Raw genomic sequence first — 24,309 nt, 5'->3', positions numbered from 1 at the left:
TTTGATGCGGTTTTCAGGAAACGGATGCGGTTTTTTTTTGTTTGTTACACTTAGGAGGTTTTAGAAATATTACCTACCGACTACAAAAAAAGAGGATATTGATTGTAGGCGGTTCTCTTTATTTTGTTAGTTTTAACCTGAAGCCCAAAAAAATCTATGTATTTTGCAATTATCTGTCGCCTTATAGTATGTAGTCGTGTATAATGTTTTTGTCAGTCAGTAGTATTTAGAATATTAACTTTTTAATCTTTGATCTTTTTCTTCATTACTAAAAATAGAAAAATGATAGCATTGCAATATGAAGTAAGAATCAGCGGTGGTCCAATCGGCACTTGTTACCGGGAAGCGCGCGCCGTGTTTCCGACGATAATGAATACGAGTTAATTAACATTAGCCTGAACATCGACCACACCACGACTGATCCCCTGGATGATACAGGACCCGTTCGTTTACAATCTAATTCTTATTTTCAGGCACCTGGGTGAATGTGATAGGATAGAGAGTAGACGTACGGTGAGTGAGCTAAAGGTAGCTTAAAGTTGTTTTAAATTTTAGACCTTAACACACTAGTAATTCATGCTATCATGGGCAAAATTTCTCTATAGCATGACGGTGTAAACGATATTTACGTCAGGAGGAAGTCACTGTAATAATACGAGACAATTTTCATGCCCACAGACATTCCATTCATTAAGACCAGCTTAAACAGCTTACAGGAATTAAAATATGCCGTGTGGTTCCCGGCACCATTACAAAAGAATAGGACCACTCCATCTCTTTCCCACGGATGTCGTAAGAGCCGACTAAGGGATAGACTTGGGATTCCTCTTTAATGTAAATCCCTGCCAATCTAAGGTCTGCCGCGCCGATGGATGCATGGCTAGGGGCGAGCCTAGTCTCGAGCGTGCCACTTCCGCCATGGGGTTGGGCGACCCCCAGGTAATGGCTAGCCTTACCCTGGCATGCGGGGCTCTGCTGGGGCGGACAAAATTTTTCCCTAGCGTCTCGTGGGAATCGCATGGATGCAAATTTTTTGAAAGAGCACCTAGATGGCGGCGATGGTGTCCGCACCCCATCACGTCTCGTTCCCGGCGGGAGCGGTATGCGGTCTGCTGAAAGCCGCTTTGCGACGATGAATGTAAGAGGAGGAATGAAGGATAAGATTGAGGAAGTATGCCAGATGATGGATGAAAGACGTTTGGATGTGTTGTGCGTGAATGAAACGAAGCGGAAAGGATGCGACGCGACGCAGCACGGCCCTTACACGGCGTATTGGTCTGGAATTTCCAGTACCAGCCGAGGCTGTCAAGGGGTCGGTCTAATTCTTTCTGCACGAATGGCTGAGTGCGTGAATGAGTATGAGTGTGTCAGCCCTCGTCTTCTATGGATTAGGCTGAAAGTTGGAATCACTCGGATCTTCGTTCTAGGTGTTTATGCACCTTGGGATGTGGGTTCGAGGGGTACAACATCAGCAAAAAGCGAAAACGAGGAGTTCTGGAATAGTGTAAGAGAAGTATTGAAAGTTACCAAGCCAAATGAGAAGATTATTATGTTAGGTGATTTTAATGGATGGGTGGGTGTAAAGCGTGATGGATATGAAAAGGTGCTTGGTGCGTTTGGTGACGAAAAGGTGAATGATAATGGAAGAAGTGTATTAGAAATTTGTCTAGAGTGGGATCTTTTTGTGTCGAACTCAATGTTTCAACATAAAGAGATCCACACCTACACAAGAGTGGAAGGTATTTTAAAAAGTATGATAGACTTTGTGATTGTAGATGAAAGATTGAAGAACAAAGTGCTGGATACCCGTGCATATCGCGGTGCTGGCATTGACTCGGACCATTTACTGGTGATATCCCGGATAAGGGGTATCTTCAATCGCTGGCGGCACAGGGTAAGGGAGCAAACCAGCGCTTTGGAAAGAGTAAAAGTAGAAAATTTGCAAGATATGGATGTAGGTAAGAAGTATATTAATAGACTGAAGGATGAATTTGAAGATTTAGAGGAAATGAGCGATATTGAAGATGGATGGAAGGAATTTAAAGAAAGAATTGTGAAAGTAGCTGTTGAAGTGTGTGGTGTAAGTAGAAGAAGGAAAGGAAAAAATCACAAAAATGCGTGGATGAGTAAAGATGTGCAAGAACTTGTGCGATTAAAGAAGAAAGCATGGCTGGATTTGTTAGCAGCAAAAGCTAACTTAAGAATGCAAGAGGTTATAGATGAAGATGTGAATGAAGCACGTAAGGAATATAAGAAAATGAAAGATTTGGTTAAGAAAGCTGTGATTAGAAAGAAAGAAGAGTATAAAGAGGATTTTGATAAAAGGCTATCAGAAGACTTTCAGTCAAATCTGAAAGTATTCTGGAAATCCGTAAGGTCAGCCCGAGGAAATACTATAACCAGAGAGCTGACTAGGATCAGATGCCAGGATGGTAGCGTTGTGAAAGGAGAAGAATGTGTACTAAAGATATGGAAGGACTATTTTGAAAGTTTATTTGAAAAAAAGGAAGGAAATAAGAAAGATTTCTGCTATAGCGAAGAAAAAGAGAATGAGATGGAAGGCGAAATTGAAATGTTCGAAATTGTGGAAGCACTTAAGAGTATGAAAGCGGGAAAGGCTGCTGGGTGTGATAGAGTGTCGGTCGAGATGCTTAAAGCAGGAAAAGGCGTAGTAGCTAGTCAGTTGTACTGCCTTTTCAATTTGTGTTGGAGAAGCGGCCGAGTACCAAAAGATTGGTGTAAGGCTGTTATCGTGCCACTTTACAAAGGAAAAGGGTCACAGCTGGACTGCAAAAATTATCGTGGTATAAGCCTGCTTAGCGTCGTCGGCAAATTGTATGCTAAGGTATTGATTAATAGAGTCAGGAATGAAACTGATGACAAAATATGGGATGCTCAAGCGGGATTTCGAAAGGGAATGGGATGTACTGATCAGGTCTTTTCCTTGCGGTGCATAGCCGAAAAGTTTTTGGCCAAGAGTCAAAAAGTCTATTGCACATTCGTAGATCTGGAAAAGGCCTATGACAGAGTTGAGAGGAATGAATTGTGGTCAGCACTTTCTATGCATGGGGTGAGCAGTCTCTTAATACGAGCACTGAAATCCTTATATGAGGATTCGAGTGCTTGTGTCAGGATAAACGGAGCGCACACTGAGTGGTTTAAGATTGAGAAAGGCGTTAGGCAAGGATGTGTTGCGTCACCGTGGCTGTTCAACCTATTTATGGATAGCTGTTTGACAGATTTGAAAGAGTCTAAAAGTGGATTAAGGATGAATGAGTTACTCGTCAAATGTCTGCTCTATGCCGACGATCAGGTTATACTGGCGTCATCAGCGGAGGAGTTACAGGAGATGGTAAACTGTATGCATGAAGCTTTAAAAGAGAAAGGAATGAAAGTGAACGTAAGTAAAACTAAAACACTGGTTTTTGAAATGGAGAAAGAAATGACAGCATGTAATATTTTGATTGGAGGAGAAAAAGTGGAGCAAGTGAAAGAGTTTGTATATCTAGGATCAAAGTTTACATCAGATGGCAAGTATGATAGTGATATTGAAAGGAGAGTGAACGCGGGGAACATGGTGAATGGAGCTTTGCATGCCTTTATGAGCAGTCAGAAACTATCCAAAAAGGCTCGACTGGCTGTGCACAGGGGCGTGTTGGTCCCGACATTAATGTATGGGAGTGAAAGTTGGGTATGGCAAAAGAAGCATGAAAGCAGAATAAATGCAGTGGAAATGAGAGCGTTAAGGAGTATGATGGGTGTGAAATTGAGTGACAGGATAAGGAACAGCGTGATAAGGGAATGTTGTGATGTGAAAGAAGATGTAGTTACAGGAATAGAAAAGGGTATGTTAAGATGGTTCGGTCATGTGGAGAGGATGAATGAAAGCAGGTTGACTAAGCAGATATACAAGGAGAGTGTGGAGGGAAAGGTCGGAGTGGGAAGACCTAGACGAACGTATCTTGATCAAATTAAGGACGTCCTGGTAAAGGGTCAGGTCAAAAGTACCCGAAACCGCCGAGCTTGTATGAAGAGAGTTATGAATGTGGACGAAGCGAAAGAAGTATGCAGAGATCGTGGCAAGTGGAAAGAGGTAGTCTCTGCCTACCCCTCCGGGAAAGAGGCGTGATTTTATGTATGTTTTTTATGTATGTAGGAATTAAAAGTCACAATTACGGCCCTGTGGCATTTTGCAACTTTCTGGCAGAATCGCGGGCTAACTTAATAATAACAGTAGTTAAACTTAATGGACGAGCCGATAAACTGCTAGTGAAGGCTGAAGGCGAATGATTTAATTATATAACTTAGGCGCTCGTTATCGTTAGTTCGACGTACGGTATCGGATACAGGTATTTCTATATCAAATGGAACGTTTTTTACAATTACCTTCACTGATTTAACCTAGTCAACTAAGTATTTTGATCACGTCAAAAAATGATTTATGCATTATTAAATAGCGAGAAGGGTATACGACATTTTAAATCGTAGGTGTCGCCATTAATATATGCATTGCCTCTCAGTAAGTGATATTATAATGATGTATTGTTTCAGGTAAGTAGGCGTGACGCTGCTTGAGCAACCAGCGATGGGACCACCGATACACTTACCAGACGCGATGGAGCAATCCCACCTTTCGTGAGTTATGTGATTATTAAAACCTTTGTAACAAAACCATCCGAATCTCACAGCACGCAGAACGATGTATGTTTGCCCTTTCAATAAATCGAAAGGTTATTCAACTTCGTTGAACTGAAAATATTCAATCCAGGATGGTGTTTGTATTGTATGTATTTACATGCCTATTTTTCAGTATCGTCTATTTATACAGTCGCTAAATTTTCATCAGCAACAGGGGATCGCTCGGGGCTATATCGTCCGTAGCTGAATTATGTAAGCTCATGCTTACTTGCTTACTTGCTTACTTATCGGATAAACCTGAGTTTATCCGATATAATCAAGTTTGATTCATCTTTCAACTCGACAACCAAAGACAGCAATTTGAAATTAATTTCTGATAATCAAATCAAAGGTAAATGGTATTTTATGCGAATTATAAATTAAATTCAAGTCGCCTACGAAATTATGATGTTGGATTTAGAATAATTCTAAGTTTGGACTGGCGACTGTGTATCTGACGTTGTGTATAGCGCACAGTATCCTGTACGTTTTAATGTAAAATATGCCACAAGCAATTTGTGTTACAATTATTCTTCTGGTAATTTTGCGAAATAAATTACTTCACAAATGAAGACATGGGAATTTAGTAACAATGTCTAAAGTCAGAACTACAGAAGCGGCACGCTTGTTAACCACGATGTTGTTACTAGGATAATATTTGTGGATGAGTGACAAAATCTTCGACAACAGGCCATAGCGATGTAATCTTTGCCTTTGATCAAATTATTAAATGCATTTATAAAGCTGTTGAGCAAGGCTTGTTTGTATTGGGATTCTTAGTATAGACAAAAGGTTAGTAACTGTCACTATCTGAATCTCAATTTTTTCATAGAGCCGTTTAGCTGAAGGAGGCCTTCGAGTCCGAGACTTGGCTCTGTCCACCTCGTAAGAGATAAGAACGTTAATTGTAAATTATACCACGTGTTTTAAACTAAGCACATTTCGTGAAAAGCCTTTCCTGCTACCAATCGTTAATGTTTGGTTACACTAGTTAGTGCATCATCTTGTAGTGATGTGATGGTGATCCTATACTACGTTGACGAATACAGTAACACTGTTGGCGGTCTAACGGGGCATCTCGGAGCGACAGGCTGCTAACAAACTACGTATTTGAAGTAAGTTATCTTCCTGGCCGGATTTCATGGGCACGCTTGCTTAGTTTGATGCAGTAGTTATTAGCTTAATTGTACTGCAATATTGAATTTTCCATGTGCTGTGATTAACCTGTCTGCTAAGTCGTCAAAGGTACTTTGTTAAGTTGATTATTTCATTAACTTTAAGTATAGTTTTTCAAATTAATATTAAATTATTTATGCTGCAAATTGATAGATTTATCATTCTCATGGTACCTTAGTGTCAATATCAAAAATCCTGAATTGAGTTCATTGCACTTCCAAATTTACTTCTCAATGTAAAACACACTTTGATTGCGTTTAACATACAAAAGTGACCCATGTTTAAGCTATTATTAAATCAACATAAATCTAAAAGTTGAAATAGCATTTACATAACTTAATGTAGCTGTTTGCAATTTCGTACACCTGACTTGCAATTTGAATCATCAAAGCAATAAAGCGGAAAGCCTTAGCATGTGTCTTGTTTCACAATCCCAAAGCATACTGAGAACAGCTCAACAAATAGATATACTCGTAACTAAATCGTTCATTATTTCGCACTGCGGGCGGCTCGTTAAAAAACTTACACATTGGGCGAGTCCTAACTGAAAGTGATGGAACATTTAAGTTTCTAATTGTACTTCTTCTTGAATGAATGCTAAACAATATTTTACTGAATTAATAATTTAATTCTGAGATACTTACACTTACATAAGTTAATCTCGTACGAGTAAATCATGGCCGCACGTCTCATTAAACAATTAAAAAACTCGGTGGTATAGTTGGAATTTCCTGGTGATGTTATTAATTGGTAACAATGTCTAAAGATATTGTTACATGTGTAACCGTTATCAAAATTGCTCTGGCAAGGCTTTATTTGGACACACACATTGGATTTTATAGTAGCACAGTTTACTCGAACAGTGAGAACGTGCCGGTGGCTGCTTGATTTCAGTCCCTTACCTTTTTTGTAAATCAACCCTTCTAAAGCTTAAGTTTCTTATTATAGTCGTTACAATGGTTCTTACTATCAATTAATGCGCGATTCAAAATAGTCGTAATGAATGTCCACCAAAAATTGGATGAATCAAACATGCTAGTTTTTTTGTCACAGAGCGTTTACTATTACATGGATAAACTAAACTTTATGACGTCCGTTTCCTTTAAAAACTATTTCTTTTAAGAAATCAATAGTACTTAATAGTGCAGGCAGGCATCGTAAGTACGGTTCATCCCGACGGAAACCGGAATAGGAAATGCAAACAAATGATCGTTCTCACAAGGACAATACCTTTAAAAGAAACGTTTTCGTTTTCAATTTCCTCACGCGCCGGCCGTCAGCCGTCCGTGATCTTGGATTCGCTCGATCATGAAAATATATAGCTTCATTCGAGCGATCGCTATCGGAAATCTCCTTAATCGGTTTTCTTTTATATGAAAATGGACTTTTAGATTTATTGCACCATTTCGGTTGCTCTCTAGTTGCGAAAAACGTTATATATGACTGCTCGGGTTCAAAATTGCACACTAAACAAAAATTCAACGACGCGCCGCTCCATATTTCAGATGTAGAGCCTCGTCGGAGCTTATAAGCAAAATTTTCTATTCGCAAAATATCTGATCTTAAAATATATTTAGTTAAAATATTTTACTCGTAAAATGCCGTATGTCAAAATGAGCTTTATTTAATTAATTTGTGTAAGGCACTAAGTGTCAAATTAGAGCATATAATTAATTAGCGGTTCAGGCTATAGAAGTAAAAGCTTTACCCAATCGACAGTTTCTTTTTCACGTGCAAATCCTTCAGTTGACATTTTGCTGATCGTACATTCTGCGGTAAAGCCATGGTTCCCGGCGCTAAAATATTGGCTATGAAAGAAAATTGTTTAGGGAAAGTGCGGTTGCGCTGATTTCTTATTTCGTATTCATTGTGCGTTGAAATGGATCACAAGCCAAGCTCGGGAACTCTACTGGAAGTAGTGCCGAGAATTTATTGAGCGACGACGCTGCGGAATCTCGTTTTTTTAATGCGTGATACTATGCATTTCGAACGTATGAAATTTACCATGCGGTTCCTTCTTCTCGGCACTTTAAAATAGGAGCTTTTCATCTCTCTCGAACATTTCTAGAACTATTAAAGTGGAGGTAATGTGTTGTGCTTTCACCTTTTTTTAACATCTGGAAGACTCGTACCGCTGCCCAGTAATCAATCGGGAAAACCATCAGGGGAATTCGATGACTGTATGTGTACGTATAGTAGATGAAAAGATCCTTTTATGTTCATACGGTAATGTGCTTGCTTTTATTTAATGTAAAAAATTTTAAGGCATTTGAATATCGTCTTACAATTGGAGGTGCAAAGTCGTATGTCTTCATGAGGCAAGTTAATTTGGCGAGTTGTCGCGTTCACAGCGATAACATAACACGCACACAGCATGCTAGCGAGCTCTTATGTCGCGGTGCGTGTTAGCGGCGCAAGCGCATCGTAAATCTCTGGGCACCGGGGTGGACGTGATTTCAGAAGTACATGCTGTTCTATACATCCCTCTGTTGTGGTGCCACACAATGCCCGGTCACCTACGCCGAATCGAAATTCACTATTTTTCGATTCGTATTACAAAATAAATTTATTCATCAAATATAACAATGTATTATTATCAACCACATCTTAACGCCTCGTCATGCAATCACTCATTTAATTTATTCTAAAAGCAAACTCGCTACGATTGTACATTTAATATCACGCCATTGCAATCGACTATAACAGAATCACGCTACATATGTTAATTCGATTATTCTCGTTAGATTTGGCGTAACGAGGCGTTGTTGAGGAGGGCAATCAGTATTCGTACTCGCCCACGTCCCATTGCGTGGGACGAATCAGCTGCTCGTTCGTTTCTCAAAATTTTCTCTCACCTCACATGTAATATGTTCCTTACATTTTCGTTATCTCATTGAACACGTTCGTATTAAATTTCACCAATTCTTAATGTACGCTTATGCCGACGCCATCAGTTAAGAGAATATTTTTCGAGCAATCCATGCCAATACAAGTTTTATTACTCTCCTGCAGGGGTCATAATAAAATGTAGCGAAAAGCCATACAATGTACTCGGGTAGTTAAGCTAAAATTAATTTTGGTCGTAATTTTATATGCCATATAGAGGCCGGTGCTTAAATTATTTAGGTTAATTACTTATAGCTTGAGGTCCTCGCAATATTTTTCTTTAATTTTAAATAAACGTCGCCATGTGTAACGTTGTTTTTTTATTTAAACCCTCCGTTGGGCTTACCGGGGTAGGGCCACCGTAGCTCAAATAGGTCTAACCCGGCCGTTAATTTGGGGTTTAAGCATTTTTTTTAATGTCTGAAGTTTATTAAAGCAAATATTAGCATGCGTCCCATCATTTTACGTGAGGGTGTTAGCAACGTGTTGATATTTTATTTACTTTATCGCCGGCCGAAGCGGAAGGCCATTGTGTTGGTAATGAAACTCGAGTCCCAGAGATTTGTCGGCTCAGTAATTAAACACATCTGCTACACGTGCAATTGTATCTCTGTACGAGTTTTCATATTTTCAGTGAAACATTTCGAATACGGACCTTTTTACTGACGCACGCGGGACCTTTTATTTTGTTACGGCCGTAGTTTATTTACGGGTAAACGATTTTGGAACAGGTGATTATGCAAATAAATTTTACGTTTTATCCTTATTGTTATTATTTTTTTATTATGACTATCCTTATAACTTCTCATGAAATAAGTACTCGTATACTGCAGAAGGAAGTTGATGACAATTTTTACAACTGAAATTTACAGGTTCTATGTCTTCACATTAGGTATGTATAGATAATTTTCTTATTTGTCTCTGCTCATATTGACATTTAGAATGTAGGTCATAAATTTGTCAACCTTGAAAATAACTGAACGTTTAAAACTTACTCTTAACGATTTGTTTTATCCAACTAACACTATGTCATCAATATTTATAATCATAAATTAAAGTATCCAAGCAAACATTTCTTCCTGTCATGCTATAGAAACTGCATAAAAACTAATGTGGCACCAAACCGAACATGCATTTGTTCACACACTTTATAAATATATGTGATTTAAAGAAACAACCATTACATTGAATGCGTGTATTTATTCGTTACACTTTTAACATAAATAAGAAATAAGGAATTATATTCAGGCTATTTGAATACTCACAAATTAAAGATGCAACAGCTATATAGATGATGCAACTTTTGTAAACTAAAAATATTTGCGTTAATAATGTATTTGGAACATAGTTTTTCAATAATCAGAAAATTTAAATGAAAATTTGAAGAGTTTATTTTTAATTTGTTGAATGAATAAAATAAAAACACAATGCTTTATGTATATTACACAATGCGATACAAGCAAATTAAAACCCTATTTACGAGTTTGAATTTTTTGAAAGCAGATACTTGGTCTAATCTCATATATGTAGATATTAAAGTTAAATAAACCTCCATTCCTCATTATTTTGTGATATCTATCCAGCGTAGGTGTTATTATACGCAGACTTATCCCTGCACCCATTGTGAATTGTTTCGGTACAATTCGCTCTGAAACCCACTTCCTAAGGCATTGCACTGCTAAATTATGACACACACCGTTTGCAATAACTATTGTATGTGTTTAGTATAAATGCAACAAGCCAGTAAATAGTGTTTAGCCGTCAGCACTTCATTGTACAGTGATTCTCCTACTTTGGATGCAGACTATTCCGAATGCATAATAGGTAATTGATAAACGTTAGTTCCGACCCCCACGATTTGTAACGGAGTTTAGTGAAATTGGTATGTATTATGAAAGTAATATAATAGTCTACTAAAGAGTACCTTTAAATAAACTGTTTGCAAATATTTATAACTGAACAGGAAAGGAATTTTGTGATGTTGAAAAAGACTTAGGAATAGAAAATTGGTTGGTTTGGTCATGTCGAATGGATGAATGCAGCAAGTTGACTAAGCAAATATACAAGGGGAGGGTAAACGGGAACGTTGGAGTAGGAATGTTTGGATGAACATACCTTTATCAAATCGGAGACTTCCTGGCAAAAGGTCAGGTCTGAGATTTATTAATGAGGATGAAGCGAAAGAAGTATGCAGGGATCCTGACAAATAGAAATATAAAGTATCTGCCTATCTCTCCTAAAAAAGAGGCTTGATTTTATGTATGTAAATAGAAAACTGTATGTAAGGCATAGTTGAATTCATCAATCTGTCTCAACACCTTTGAAAAATCCTCCTTGTTACTTATTCCCAATTGCACCCATGGCTGCTGAAATCAGGACTGGGGTTAGTTTCCAGACATCTACAGCTTTTAAACTATCGTTCTTGGTCGTAAGAAAAACTATATAAATAGAAGTGAGGAAATGTCTTCATTGAAATGAGGCGTGTTGTCCCGTGTTATAATATCGTAAATTAAAATTCTACTATTATGGATAGGGTACGCATTTAAAACGTGACATGTGAATGATATACAAACTGGATTTAATTGCTCCCTGGAGTCATTATTTCAGCCATGCAGTGCTACTGCTTTAGCTGCTTTAGAGACGACAATTAAATTTATTTAATAAACCTGTATATAAATAAGAAAACCTGTGTAGTTGTTCTTTTTCCAAAATAAACTAGTAATAATAGCGAAACTGTTTCTTTAAGTAAATATTCTAATTTAAATTTTGTTTGTCATTATTCTTCCCAAAAGTTCTTCGTCTTATGTATGCTGTATCTGTATATTAGAAAAACGTTTCTAGCCTAGGGGTGATATCTTTTTATTTGAAATGAGTTTTGAATTGTCAGTTCTATGCGTATGTATCTGTTTGTATGCAGACGTTCGTGTAAGTCTAGGTTGTAATGAATAAAATGCGATCGCGTTTTGCGGTGGTCCCCGGATCGGTGACCATAGTCTCAGGGGCTGGCAACTCCTCTAATAACTGTAATTAACTGCCTACGAGAAATCTTGTTGGATTTTAGTGATGCTATTGGAAATGCTATCGACATGTTTTACTGTTGTTTTTATAAATGGAGTCAATTAGGTATTTGAAAAACTATAGTTACATGTCGTTTTCCGACCTATAAGACGTGTTTCCAGACCTATAAGACGTGTTTCCAGACCTATAAGACGTAGAAGGACTAAAATTTTTTAATTGGGACCTTCTGTTTATCACAAGTGCCACGAAAGAAGTATGGTTTTGGGATGATAAGTCTCTCTAAGTATTCCTCTTCGGTAGCGAAATATAAAGAAATTTAGTGCACATGATAAAGCTTGAGATGTTAAAAAAAGTACATAACTTCTTCATTAATAATGACAGCATCTATTGCTATTGAATATGTTTCTTATCGATGTCACCTATTTGCCCACACTATTCCTAAAGGGCGGTAGCGTCGATCGTACGAATCAACATGTCATTGCGGTGCGAACTAGGTGATCGCAATCGGTGCTTGTTAGTCGCCATTATGAATGCAAATTCAATAATTATAATACATGCCGATGTTACAAAATAAAAAGAGTACGGGAAGACACAAGTTCTACGTAAATTTTCGACGATTTTTTGAGCCGCGGTAATAGGAAAGGACCATTTATACATATACAAGTGTACTTGCACTTGATGTCCGTACTTCTACTCGTACACTTTGATACTAACAGAAGGGTTTTATTAAATGAATACGAATAGAATGTACACATTCTTCGTATAAGTAAAAGCGACAGATATGGATCTGTTACTAGAGGGAGGTTTCTATTTTTAGTTATTATGCCGCGGGAGATTCAACAAAATTTGATTAATAGATAATTAAAGAAATAGACAGATGTAAAAAAATTTAGTAGTTTAGTTATACTAATTGATAACTGTATCTGCTTAAACTTTTCTTTTGCAAGCCAAATAAAGCACGTTTATCATTTCTGTACCCTCTACATTTAATGATATCGGTGTTGCATTCTCGCCGACGCATCTGCACTGAGTTGCGTGACTCTCGTTTACTGCTCCGAGAAAATTGCTTTGAGAATAAACGCAATCTATTTAATAATATGCAGTGTGGGTTCATACGAACCTGTCATTAGTTTTATTCCAGTGAAAATTAATTTCTGTGCTTGTTTATAGCCTCGCGGTATAATTTCTTAGTATGTGCTATATTAGTGACATGAGATAGGGAAACGGTTTACAAAGTATACTAGAAAAATTAATGTTGTCATAAGTATGTGGTAATACGTATAACATAAAGTGGTATATGTGTACGTTGACTTTCCGCGGGGCTAGCGGATAAGGATTAAATATGCATGAAACATCGTGCTTGCTGATTTTGTGTTTGCTTACAAAAAGAGAAACCAAATGATCTCGTTACTCCGAAATAGTTTTTCTCTTAAATCTTTTATATATTTTGTAAGAAGACAATAACCAAAAGAAAATATTCCGTTGGTAATTTAGAAATGATGTTCACTGATAATCAACTCCTTTCTGCATTTTCAGGACAAAGTAACTGCGCCTTACCATCACAGTTGTTTAGTGCGTGATGTTGTGGTCCCGTGCGGTTTGTCGCGGAATGCCGCCGCAACACCACCCGACTCCTAATGGAGCTTAATCAACCTCCTTGCTTTTCATCCAATCTCGTTAGCGACTAAATTGACTTTCTTATTGCGCGCAGTTTCTCTCGCGTACACGACCCAAGTTTATAAACCTCTTAATCCGACGTAATAGTTGCAGCACTTGCAGCCGCAGCTCTAAGAGCCGTAACAACTGCGTTTGCCTCTAAACAAACACGGTTACTAAGTGTATTACCTACCGAGCACTACATCGGAATGAGTCGAACTACTTTAGCAAGTAGGCGCTCAGCCGACTAAAGTGGTTTCGAGCCGCGGAGATGGCTCTCTGATGGCTTCCTTCAAAGCTAGTTTGCCTTGTATCCTTCATTAAATGGGTAATAGTTCGGTCTTATATTGACTACTACTAACTATAAACTCTGTAGCTTCTACAGTTAAATTAATAATCAGCTCGTTGTTACTGTAAATAAGTTTCAGCCCTGGCGCAATGCGTACAATTATTTAGTTCTATGAGCGGTTAAATTACAGTTTTGCTGCTTTAATTTATTAGTCTCCACGGGGTGCACATACATAAACTAAAATGCCTTTTACTATTAGGGAAATTTGTGTCTGACCACCGCCGTCTGTCCAAGGATTTGCAAGAAACAACGGAACTAAGAACATACACACGCTTACGTAGCGTGAAATTCGTATAAAATGTTTACTTACCGCTATTTTCACAAATAATCATTACTTGCAAATTATGTATCTCTTAAGTCAACTTCGTTTTATTGTTCTGCAAAGTATGACATTATGAATAATTTTGCCTATGACCTCGAGTAAAGTTTTGTCTAAATAATTAACGGATAAGTGTTGAAGTATATTTACAGGTAATTAGAAAACAGCATGATACGTTTCCCGACGGCCTACGCCGGATGTTTGCGGAGATGTTGCCTATTTTCGATTAAGATGGATCGTCCACGATTTCACTAAAAGATTTTACGGGCATGTAGTTTGCTCGGACCACTTCCGCCATACGGAAGGCGTTACGTTATCTGTGTATCAACACATGGTTTTGACATGTCATAAATGCACGATCGCCCTAACGAGTTATGTCAACCGCTCGCCTTCGCCGTTGGTGGTCACTGCCCATAAAGCTACTTCATATTAACATGGGAATTAGAGCGATCTCATCGTATTAATTATTATGCCACTCCAGAACCTTTACCGGTTTTAATGCTAGCAATTATCACCGAATCATAATCAACTGTTATTTATCGCTACAAATATAATTTTATATCATTTTATAAACCGAACATAAATAATTGTATTTATGCCTTAACAACGAATGTAGCAGCATATTGAAAGAAACCGCAGTCAATTCATTCGCAGTCACGAAAACATGACACATATCCTGTTATTACAAAACATGCCATTTTCACGGCGATAGTTTTTTTTGTTTAGATGCATTCGGAACATAATAAGCTGTATTGGCTTTGACGTTATTCAGGGATCGTAAGATCCCAAGTCTCAACAATTGACAAACCCAAACTTAGCTAATAAAAAAAAGAATGATTGAACGGGAAATTTCAAAGACTACTAGAAAACTAAAGTTTTGGGTTTCATAGAATACAAAATAACTTCTATTAAGTAATAGTCATATATGTCCTTTGAATTATTCAGAGCCCATTCCGTATAAAATTTAATATATCCTACGTACCTACGCATCGTTCATATAAAATTGACTGAGATTGTTTTAGTGCTTCCTCTTTACTAGTAGGGTATTGGATGTCGCGTCAGATAAGCGTTGTTAGTTAACATTCGCGCGAATCATTGAATTATGGCCATTGTACCTACTGGAGAGTGCGGCCCCCGCTGGGACCACCCGCGACTCCTCAGTGTACTGGCACTAAAATATACACAATGTACAATGTGATCCTTTTAGTGCCAGTAGCAGACTAGACGCCTAAGTACTGGTTTGTTTCATAATGATTTTTTAGGTATATGTAAACCGAAAAAATCATTATGAAACAAATTACAGCATTGATAAAACACCTCTACCTTGCTTACGTTGCACGGATTCGGATCTTTATATTATTCGGATATACGTCGTTAGTTTAGTTTTAGTTTGAACTACCCTGTCAATTTGTTTTTCACTTAAAAACAACACGAACCGAAGTCCATCTAGGTTTTATAGTCCATAAAGATTACGTTCTGTTTATGTTTATTCTGGTTTTGGTAACAGCGGGTGCCATGCGTTCGGACTTTTGTTGTAACAGTCTCTGTTATTTGCTACAATCACACTTTGTTACTTTGAATGAAGATTTAATACCTATTTATTAATTCCATTTAACGTTGTAGGTAATGTGACTCCATTGGTTTTGTAGCGAATATTTTATCGGCAGGCGTACATTGACTACTTAGATAAGTTTTATTAGGCAGAGCAAATGGCAGTGAAATTGATTTAATTGATTGTTATAGTGAATGAAGCAATAGGCTGATATTATTATATTAATATAATAATATCAGCCTATTAATAATAATAATAATAATTTATTGCGTACTCTCGTATGTCTTATCTATTTGACTTATTTCAGAATAATTCATAAATCTATCTCTTATCAATAAATATTTTTGCATTTGACGGGTGAATAGAAGCTAATTCGTCGTTAATTGGATAATTTAGATTAACTCAAATTTGCACGGATTGTACACGTCTAAGAGCCTGAGGTTAATTACTGATAGAGACATATCACTGCCTCATAACCTTAATTATGTCTTATGTTATGTTAAACATAGTCTGCAAATGTTCTACACTTGCGTAGTATAACAGACAAAACGTCTTGTTTTTAATCTCTGTTTATCCGTACTTATATGCGGGGGCAGAATAACAATTACTTATTTTTCTACTTAAGTGAGTTATTATTTGGTGCACGAAATTTCTGTGGAAAAGCAGAAGTAATATCAAACTATTGCTGATGGGATATGCTGGGATCAAATAAAGCTCAAATTTGACCTGATCAGAGTTGCCCAAAAGTGGGATAATTGAAGAGGTGCACTAAGCGTCTTAGAGGAAGTGACTTTAGAATAAGATATGCTGCGATGACTACATGTCACGAATCAATATCTCAAAAAATGTTAAATCAAATAATCCATTGTTGTCGAACAGTATAACCATTTGAGGAATTAATAGCAGGATAATGTGGATTTACAGCTGTGAGCATTGGCCATAACCAGCACGGACCGACGGCAAACATCACCGCGGAGATACGTCACGTAATGTTGGGTTAATCTCGTTAATGTGAAGCGTGCCTCACCCCGTATCGGCATATGAGCTTTTACGTTATTATGCAAATTGGAATTTGATACGCTCCCCGAGTTTGTGAGTTACACTTAGACGGCGGTGTTGTGTTGTACTAATGTGCTGAAAACAACGTCTAGTCAGCATCAACTTGATGTAATGGTACACTTAATTTAACTGCGTTATATTTTGTCAATTAATATGCCACTTCCCGCAATTAATTGAGTTTTCTTATATCGCAACAATTAATGAAATAAAAAACAAATGATGTGGTTTCTCAATAAACGTTTAATGTAGTTCCCACAACATTGTAATCGATGAGAAAATGAATTTTAACGGGCTGTTATCGTCAATCCTTTAATTCAATTATTCAAATTGTGTTTCTTGTCGTTTCTACGTTGTCGCTCGGTTTACCATAATCGGTAAAACATCTTCAATTAAAAATCAAGGAAGTTTAGTGCCATTTACTTCTTTGGAACATGTTCTATTTTTTCTATACATCTACAAAAAGCCATTTCAAATCGAGTTTTGCCTTTTGCGCTGCGAGATACTGTTTAATCATTCATGACGCCATCCGTTGGGTCTATTAAAGAGCGACATATGCCAAAGCAATTAAAGTTCGAACGCGCCGAGCTTTCATGTCGCACGTCAGAAAAACAACAAAGTGCAATTGCTAGCGATTTGTCATTGAATGCGTAAAAGCAGGTGCGTTGGCGCGTATTTGATACGTCATTGTGAAAAATGGCCGGCGCGGCCGCCGACGGGACAAACGAGCGGCCACCAACAAACGCCGCACCGACATATCCGTGCTTAATGAGGGCCGCCGCCAGCGTAATGAGAAAGAATATCCGTACTATTCGCCTGTCGCAGCGCAATTAACTATCCAGATTCCGCGGATTCATGGATAGGAACGTTTGTTAGCTAAACAACCTTGCTGGTGTCCTCTCCGTTCACTGTGATTTGCAGCGTTCTCCAAACTATTGTAAGCTACATTACTTCTTACAATGTTTTTTCGTTTAATTTTTACACCCATAGTCCGAAGAACGGCTTTTATTTATACTGGTTACACGTGTTACTGTTAATTTTCACCGTACAAATTGGGGTGTAAAGTGAAAGCGTAACCATAAAAAGTTACGGTATTAATTTTTTATGCATTGAAAAACTACGCCCATAAAAACATGAGGGCGCCCGTGGCACCGTTAAATAAACTGCAAATGTATAAACTACGAAGTCCTCAAGAGGGTGAAGTGTTTAACAAAAAAGCTGATGGAAAAAGTTAACAGCCTTTTATTAGACACAGCCAAATAATTTAATTTCCTTTCCAAAGTGAACGTTTCATTCAAGGCAAATAATGGTTCGGGCATATGGCGTCTTTTCAATAGACCTGCGGATCGACATAATTATTTTTTTCAATGCGATGTCGAACGCTTCGAATAAATTTGTATGTTCGACTGTAACGCAAGAATAATAAAGCCTTTTTATGTATTTAGTTTTATAATAAATTTTTGTTGTAATAATTCATGTCAAACAAAAAGAAGAAATAAAAGGCGGTGATTATTTACTATTAGGTATATTTTCAATATTATGTTTTATGTTTAAGTAACCAGTCTGATGTTCGAAATGTATATAGTCACTGTTGCAGTGTTTTAATCTGTTTGACATAACTATTGACATTGAATAAATAAGTGTCTATATTCGTCATTTCGTCAGCATCATCGTATGTTATTGGGCGTAGCGATTGTAAATCGCCGCAGCATGCGGCATCCGAGCTCGTTAGCGTTTTTGATAGATGACGCTCGCTCGTTTGTTGAATTTGTTGAACATTCGTTGCTATGTAAAAACACACGGTTCGACAACGCGGGTACAAATGGGCACACCCCTCGGCGATCTAACTTAACGAGCTAACGTATAAATAAGAAGACTTTAATATTTTATCATTTTAACGCACTTCGTTATGGTAGTTAACGTTCGCGTTCATTGGATACAAATTAAGTGATTTAATGAATCAGCCTGGATACTGCGTAAATGCGGAATCATAAATCGTAATAAATCGCAATATAACAATCTAATAGTTCACATACATATCCCGAGCACGAACGCTGTCGAAATTGGAACAAGATAAAGTTTAAAGCAATAATTTTATACGTGGTTGACGCTAATAACTCTCGAAATCATTATTCAATAATCGTGACATGCAGCTAAATTTCACTGCCTTTTTACACTTTAGCACTTCGTCAGGCGATATAAGCGCCGCCCAATAAGACAACAGCAGACTATTTTGACGAAGGCCGGTCACGTTTCGTCGATACTCTCCATGAGAATATTTGTTTTTTATTGTGTGCCCGCCGAGTAAAAATTGAAGTGTAATTCTACGTTTTAACCGGTGCCTGCCCCCTTTCGTTCCGCTCGCCTTGAGTGATGGTTATCATAATAGGGAAGATGCAAATATGATATTTATGAAAATTTTACGTATAAAATGTTAAAAAAATATAAAAGAAGAACTTCTTCAACGTTTTTATTTTAAATTATGTTGATTTTTAGCAATTATTACGAATTAAAATTACGTTAAACGAAACGCATTTCAAAACACCAATCAGCGTTCAGTGACGTCACTCGTGCTGTGTCAACATTTAGAAGTTAACTTTGCGATTTATAGGCAGTAGTGCTTTATTTACGTATTATTTACGTTTTTAATAAAAATGGAAGTTAGATTTAATAAAACAGACTCCAAAAATTTACCAAAAAAAAATTTTTTGGTGTGTGTGCAAAGTTTTCAAGTGTAGAAATGAAAGGCACTAAATTAGTACGGTATGCATGAATGTTTTTAAACGTTGTTTGCATTTTATTCAGCAATTTCTAAACATAGCAGTTACAATTTAGCTCAACGAGAGAATCTTACGGCGATAACGCAATCGGTTATGTGCAAATTAAAAGAGATGGAGATGGATTAATTATGTACAGTGAAAAGTCGAGTTACTCCAGAGCACAAAGTACGAAAAGAAGGTTATCGTGTTACAGCTGTAATAAATGAAGCACAAAGCTTAGTTCTGTCCTGCCAATGCGAAGATTGTGCAGCTTCTGCAGGTCAAGTATTACGACATTAATGAATAATTAAACTGTTCAAAAAGAAGATTATTTTAAATGCTATGAGGTATTTATTATCATGACTAAAACTTTATCATATACAGGTGGGTGCAAGCATGCTGCTGCACTATTGCTATGGTGCACAGAAGGTCTGAGCAGCCTCCAATTACGTCCGTCACATGCTATTGGAAGAAGTCGAAATTATCTACATGTGCTTCTGGAAAATCTGTCAGAAAAGCCAAAGAAATGGGTCAAGTTTCAGTCAATCACAGTTTCTCTCAAGTAAGCAGCTTTTTTATTTAAAGAGATTGAAAAGAAGTTAAATGTGTGTTACAATAATAACTGCATATTTTTAGGTGGATATTTTATAAGAATTTGTAGATGCTGTCAATAAAAAAGATTGTCGGGGAAGTATTCTTCGCTACTTTCAAGGAGACAAGCATTCATAAGGTGTGTTCAAGCTTGATTGGAAAGTTGGACTCTCCAGAATCATTTCTTGAAGCATTATCAAAGCAAATGACCACTGATAATATAAATATGGTATTTTCCACCACCAAACATCAAAGTGATTCACCAATGTGGTTTGAGTTGAGGTAAGTAGTAAGACTTCTAGCTTAGTTTTGTTTATTGTATTTATCACTAAAATACCATGAATAAAAAAAATATTTTGACAAAATAAACTCATTATCATACTCACATAACATAAACTTGATTGGCATGTTAGCTGTATATAAGTTTATTTTTCTATTTTACAGGTACGGCAGAATTACTGGCTCAACTCTTTATGAAGCCGCTCACTGTAGAACTATAAATGGTTCCCTTCTGAACGCAATTATGGGAGAACATTCAAAATTTACTTCCATTGCGATGAGTAGAGGGAAAATACTAGAAAAAAAAGTTCTCAAAGTAGTAAGCAAGAAAGAAAAGGTAAGTTCGGTGGTTTTTGTTTGTTTGAATATTATGAATAAAAGAAATTTGTTATGTTTGGTTCAAGGCTTTTGTAGTACATAATTCATATTTTTGTTTCTGCAATTCAGATTGAAATTGAAGAAGCTGGACTACTTCTTAATGCCGAGTATCCTATTTTTGGAGCAACACCTGATGGGCTTACTGAAAATTATACAATAGAAGTCAAATATCCTTCAACCGAAGCTGCCATACTTTCCTATGTGAAATACAATAAAATAACACCAAAATGTTGTGTGCCATATGATAACAGCATTGTATCTGTAATGAATATTGCAAAGAAATTCTGGATAGATGCTGTATTTCCGAAATTAAAAGATATATGTAATATATAAGCACATTTTTTTGTTTTTCAAATATTTCATAAATTTATTAAATAAAACTATGCTTCGAAAATATTGTTTTTTATTCAATTTTAATTAAAGGTGATTAACAAGTGCACAACAAATGATTATACTATAGTCTATTTGGGGTATGAGAAAATGATCTACACAGGCATTTAGAAACTTTGTTAAAGTAGATGGACACATAGGCACAAAACATGAGTCAACACTACTTTTAATCCGAATTTTTTCGGTATTATGTCTTGTGATCACTTGATGTGGATGGATATTCCATTTTAAATAATTACAAAAAACTTAGTGGAAAGTCGAGAAAATTTGCAATTTATGATAATCAACCAGTGTTTCCACTATAAAAATTTTCTTTCCCCATGCCTCAATTCCGATTTCCCCTTTTCAGAACTTTTTTCCCCTCAAAAATTATTTTGCTGTAGTTTTGGCACTTTTGTGCACTATTTAAAAATTAAACTTTTAGTTACACTAAAAGTTTAATTTTTAATTAAACTTTTAGTTACACTAAAAGTTTAATTTTTAAATATATTTTTTATAAATACATATATACGGGACAAATTACACTGATTGAGTTAGCCTCGAAGTAAGTTCGAGACTGTGTTACGAGATACTAACTCAACGATACTTTGTACATTTTATAATAAATACTTATATAGATAAACATCCAAGACCCAAACCAATCAGAAAAAGTTCTTTTCTCATCATGCCCTGACCGGGATTCGAACCCGGGACCTCTGGTGTCACAGACAAGCGTACTACCGCTGCGCCAAAGAGGCCGTCGATATAATTTTATATATAATAGAAATTAATATATGATTACCTAAAATTTCCCCTTTTATAGTATTTCCCCTTTTTCTTCCCCTCTGGACCCTGATTACCCCTTAAAAGGGGAATTTCCCCTCATTGTGGAAACACTGTAATCAACGAAGGCAAGCACGACCAGTGTCAGACACGTGTGACGTCATTGGAAGTGTAGGTCCGTTTTGGCGCGAAAATTTAAACGATCAGTTTAAAGCCGCATTTTTTTACGATAAATTAGATTGTTTTAATTTTTTTAATATGTTAAGACCTATTTTACATGGAATTCTTTAAAATGAAATCAAAACTAAAATTATTGCATGTTCCCTATTGGACAGAGGGTAGGTGAGCAGTGCGGGCCGCCTGCGAGTGCCTGTAGTGAGAAGTGGGCGGGCACGCGACGAATAATTCCAAGTGCACTTGTTTTCGGTCTTGCGTCCCGCGGAACTAGGTCAGCTCATTTCGTAGACCTGCCTTCGTGAATATAAATAAACTGCGAACATCCACTAAACATGCTGAACAAATCAAAACTAAGTTATGAAAATGCGCAGTATTATATTGAGTTTATATTCCTGTACAAAAATTATTTTGCAGAAAGTATTAATTGGCTCTCTTTTTAAATATTCAGAAGAATGTTTTCAAAATGATATAAATACAATACTTAGAGTTTCGATAAATGAAATACAACTGATAAGTTTCCTGGTTTAAAATAATTCAAACGGCCCAAGATGATTTATAACGTAGGCGAATGGATCTCTACATTGTCAAATATAAAATATGCAGCGACCAAACGATAAGAGGTGTCCAACGGAAATAATTGAAGTTATTGATTGTATAGAAAGAGAATCACCATTACTGTTATCAATGCGCATACAGGTCCAATACAATAGTAAGATTAATAACACGGACGTATCGCTGGACCGTTATGGGGACACGAGTGATCACCTCTGATCAAAGGAAGGGAAGACGTAGTAGTGACTAGCGTTTCAATAATTGTAAATTTTGTCAACAAGAAGAGATAAAAATTTATTCTGACCTGTTTTCCGATTTGTGTTTATTGTGTGTATAAAATAAATTAAACGAACACCTCAATAAAATATATTTATTATTTGCTTATACTTTGTACGTGTACTGTTGTTAGGCATTGGTTTTGTTTTTTTTTTCACTAAATTAATTAATTAACAAATATATTTTTTACAAACAAAAGGAATACTTACAAGTAAGTAAAAGCTATATCTCCCTTTTACAATGATAAGAGAGATCGCGGTCTAGCGGGCGGCGGCGGGCCAACAAGGGCGGAAGAGATCGACCGGATAATAAACCATCACCGCGTCGTAACTCAGCACCGCCGACGTGGAAATTGTTGGTTGCATCGCCGCGCTAAACCCTCATACACAATACCTTGAACACGCAGATGGTAATTGGACGCGGCCTAATCGACGCATTTCAATAATAACGCGTGATCATAGTCGCGCTGACAGATTTAAACATCTTATTATTCCCGTAATTTGTAAAAGTTATTGCCAATGTTCTACTCTTAAATAAACGATTAAAGGCCTTTCCAAAAACACTGGGGCCATGCCCAGGACGTGGCAGAAACAAGTCGAGTTTCTCGCTCAAAGTCTGGAAAAATGACAATACATACTTATTTCCTATAGATAGACACTGTCGCTCCGTTGCCGGCATAGGCACAGAAAATATATATTATATGTAGCAATGATATAGTTTTGAAGCTCCCGACGCCAAGTCCGGCTATGTCCAGAGCACGGTCCTGTTGTATATGAGACCCTGTTAAGATGATGATCATAAGACGTCAATATGATCTCACGATAACTAGGGACTAAATGCTAGTTAAACGTATGGGTCCCTTATTTATTTGGTTGTGCAGTATTGTGTAAATCACGGTTCACATGCTCACAAAGTGGTGCAATAATTAATCTCAATAAACACACAATTAATCACTGCGAGCAAGGACATGTATCTAGTAAAGGGTGGCTCTGCACATGAGTCGGCTAGTCTGAAACGTTATTCCACGGTCGTGGACCCTTCGGACTGTTCGATGATATATTTTTTGTAATTGAGATTGGGCGATAGGATGTTTCGTCTTTAATTCGGCGACAGAAAAGTAACAGTTCCTGTCGTTTGAACACCACACGACCGTAGGAGAACAGCTTTCGATTTCGGATTGGCTTTCATGGTTTATTAAAAGAAAAGCGTGAGTGAATATTGAGACTGCAGTGCGTGTGAGAAAGCGTTAAGGTTATTGCGGAAAATTAACCACGGTATCAATACCTTAGGATCTTTGGTTAAGATTTAATTATTTCAACTAAAGCTTTTTTTGAGATGTTTGCATTATCTCTATTCTTTAATCCTGAGTGTATTTTGACCACCGCCAAGTTGGTACTTACCAACTTACATCTGTCTATACAAGTTTACAAGTTTGTCTCTACTACTATTTTCTAAA

At 37.0% G+C, this 24,309-nt stretch overlaps 3 protein-coding genes across 4 annotated transcripts in view; 2 read left to right on the top strand and 1 right to left on the bottom strand.

Moving 5' to 3' along the window:
• LOC106136234 (lysine-specific histone demethylase 1A) overlaps positions 1-24,309 on the top strand; it is a 313,849-nt gene that overhangs the window by 28,273 nt on the left and 261,267 nt on the right. The window lies entirely within an intron of this gene.
• LOC106134844 (partner of bursicon) overlaps positions 1-24,309 on the bottom strand; it is a 98,127-nt gene that overhangs the window by 33,960 nt on the left and 39,858 nt on the right. The gene's annotated exons all lie outside the window — the stretch shown is intronic.
• LOC106131366 (uncharacterized) lies at positions 19,292-21,090 on the top strand. 2 transcript variants are annotated; one of them, XM_060945565.1, is made up of 4 exons: positions 19,292-19,728; positions 19,833-20,321; positions 20,484-20,655; positions 20,766-21,090. In XM_060945565.1, the coding sequence occupies exons 2-4, from the start codon at positions 20,110-20,112 to the stop codon at positions 21,027-21,029; spliced, it is 648 nt and encodes a 215-aa protein (XP_060801548.1). In that variant the 5' UTR covers positions 19,292-19,728; positions 19,833-20,109; the 3' UTR covers positions 21,030-21,090. The 2 variants fall into 2 exon arrangements, with proteins under 2 accessions (XP_060801548.1, XP_060801549.1); XM_060945566.1 differs by having other exon boundaries at positions 19,292-20,010; positions 20,085-20,321.

Source organism: Amyelois transitella, chromosome 8 (genome assembly GCF_032362555.1).
Source record: "Amyelois transitella isolate CPQ chromosome 8, ilAmyTran1.1, whole genome shotgun sequence".
NCBI classification, from domain to species: Eukaryota; Metazoa; Arthropoda; class Insecta; order Lepidoptera; family Pyralidae; genus Amyelois; species Amyelois transitella.
This window is presented reverse-complemented; position numbering and strand designations above follow the sequence as displayed.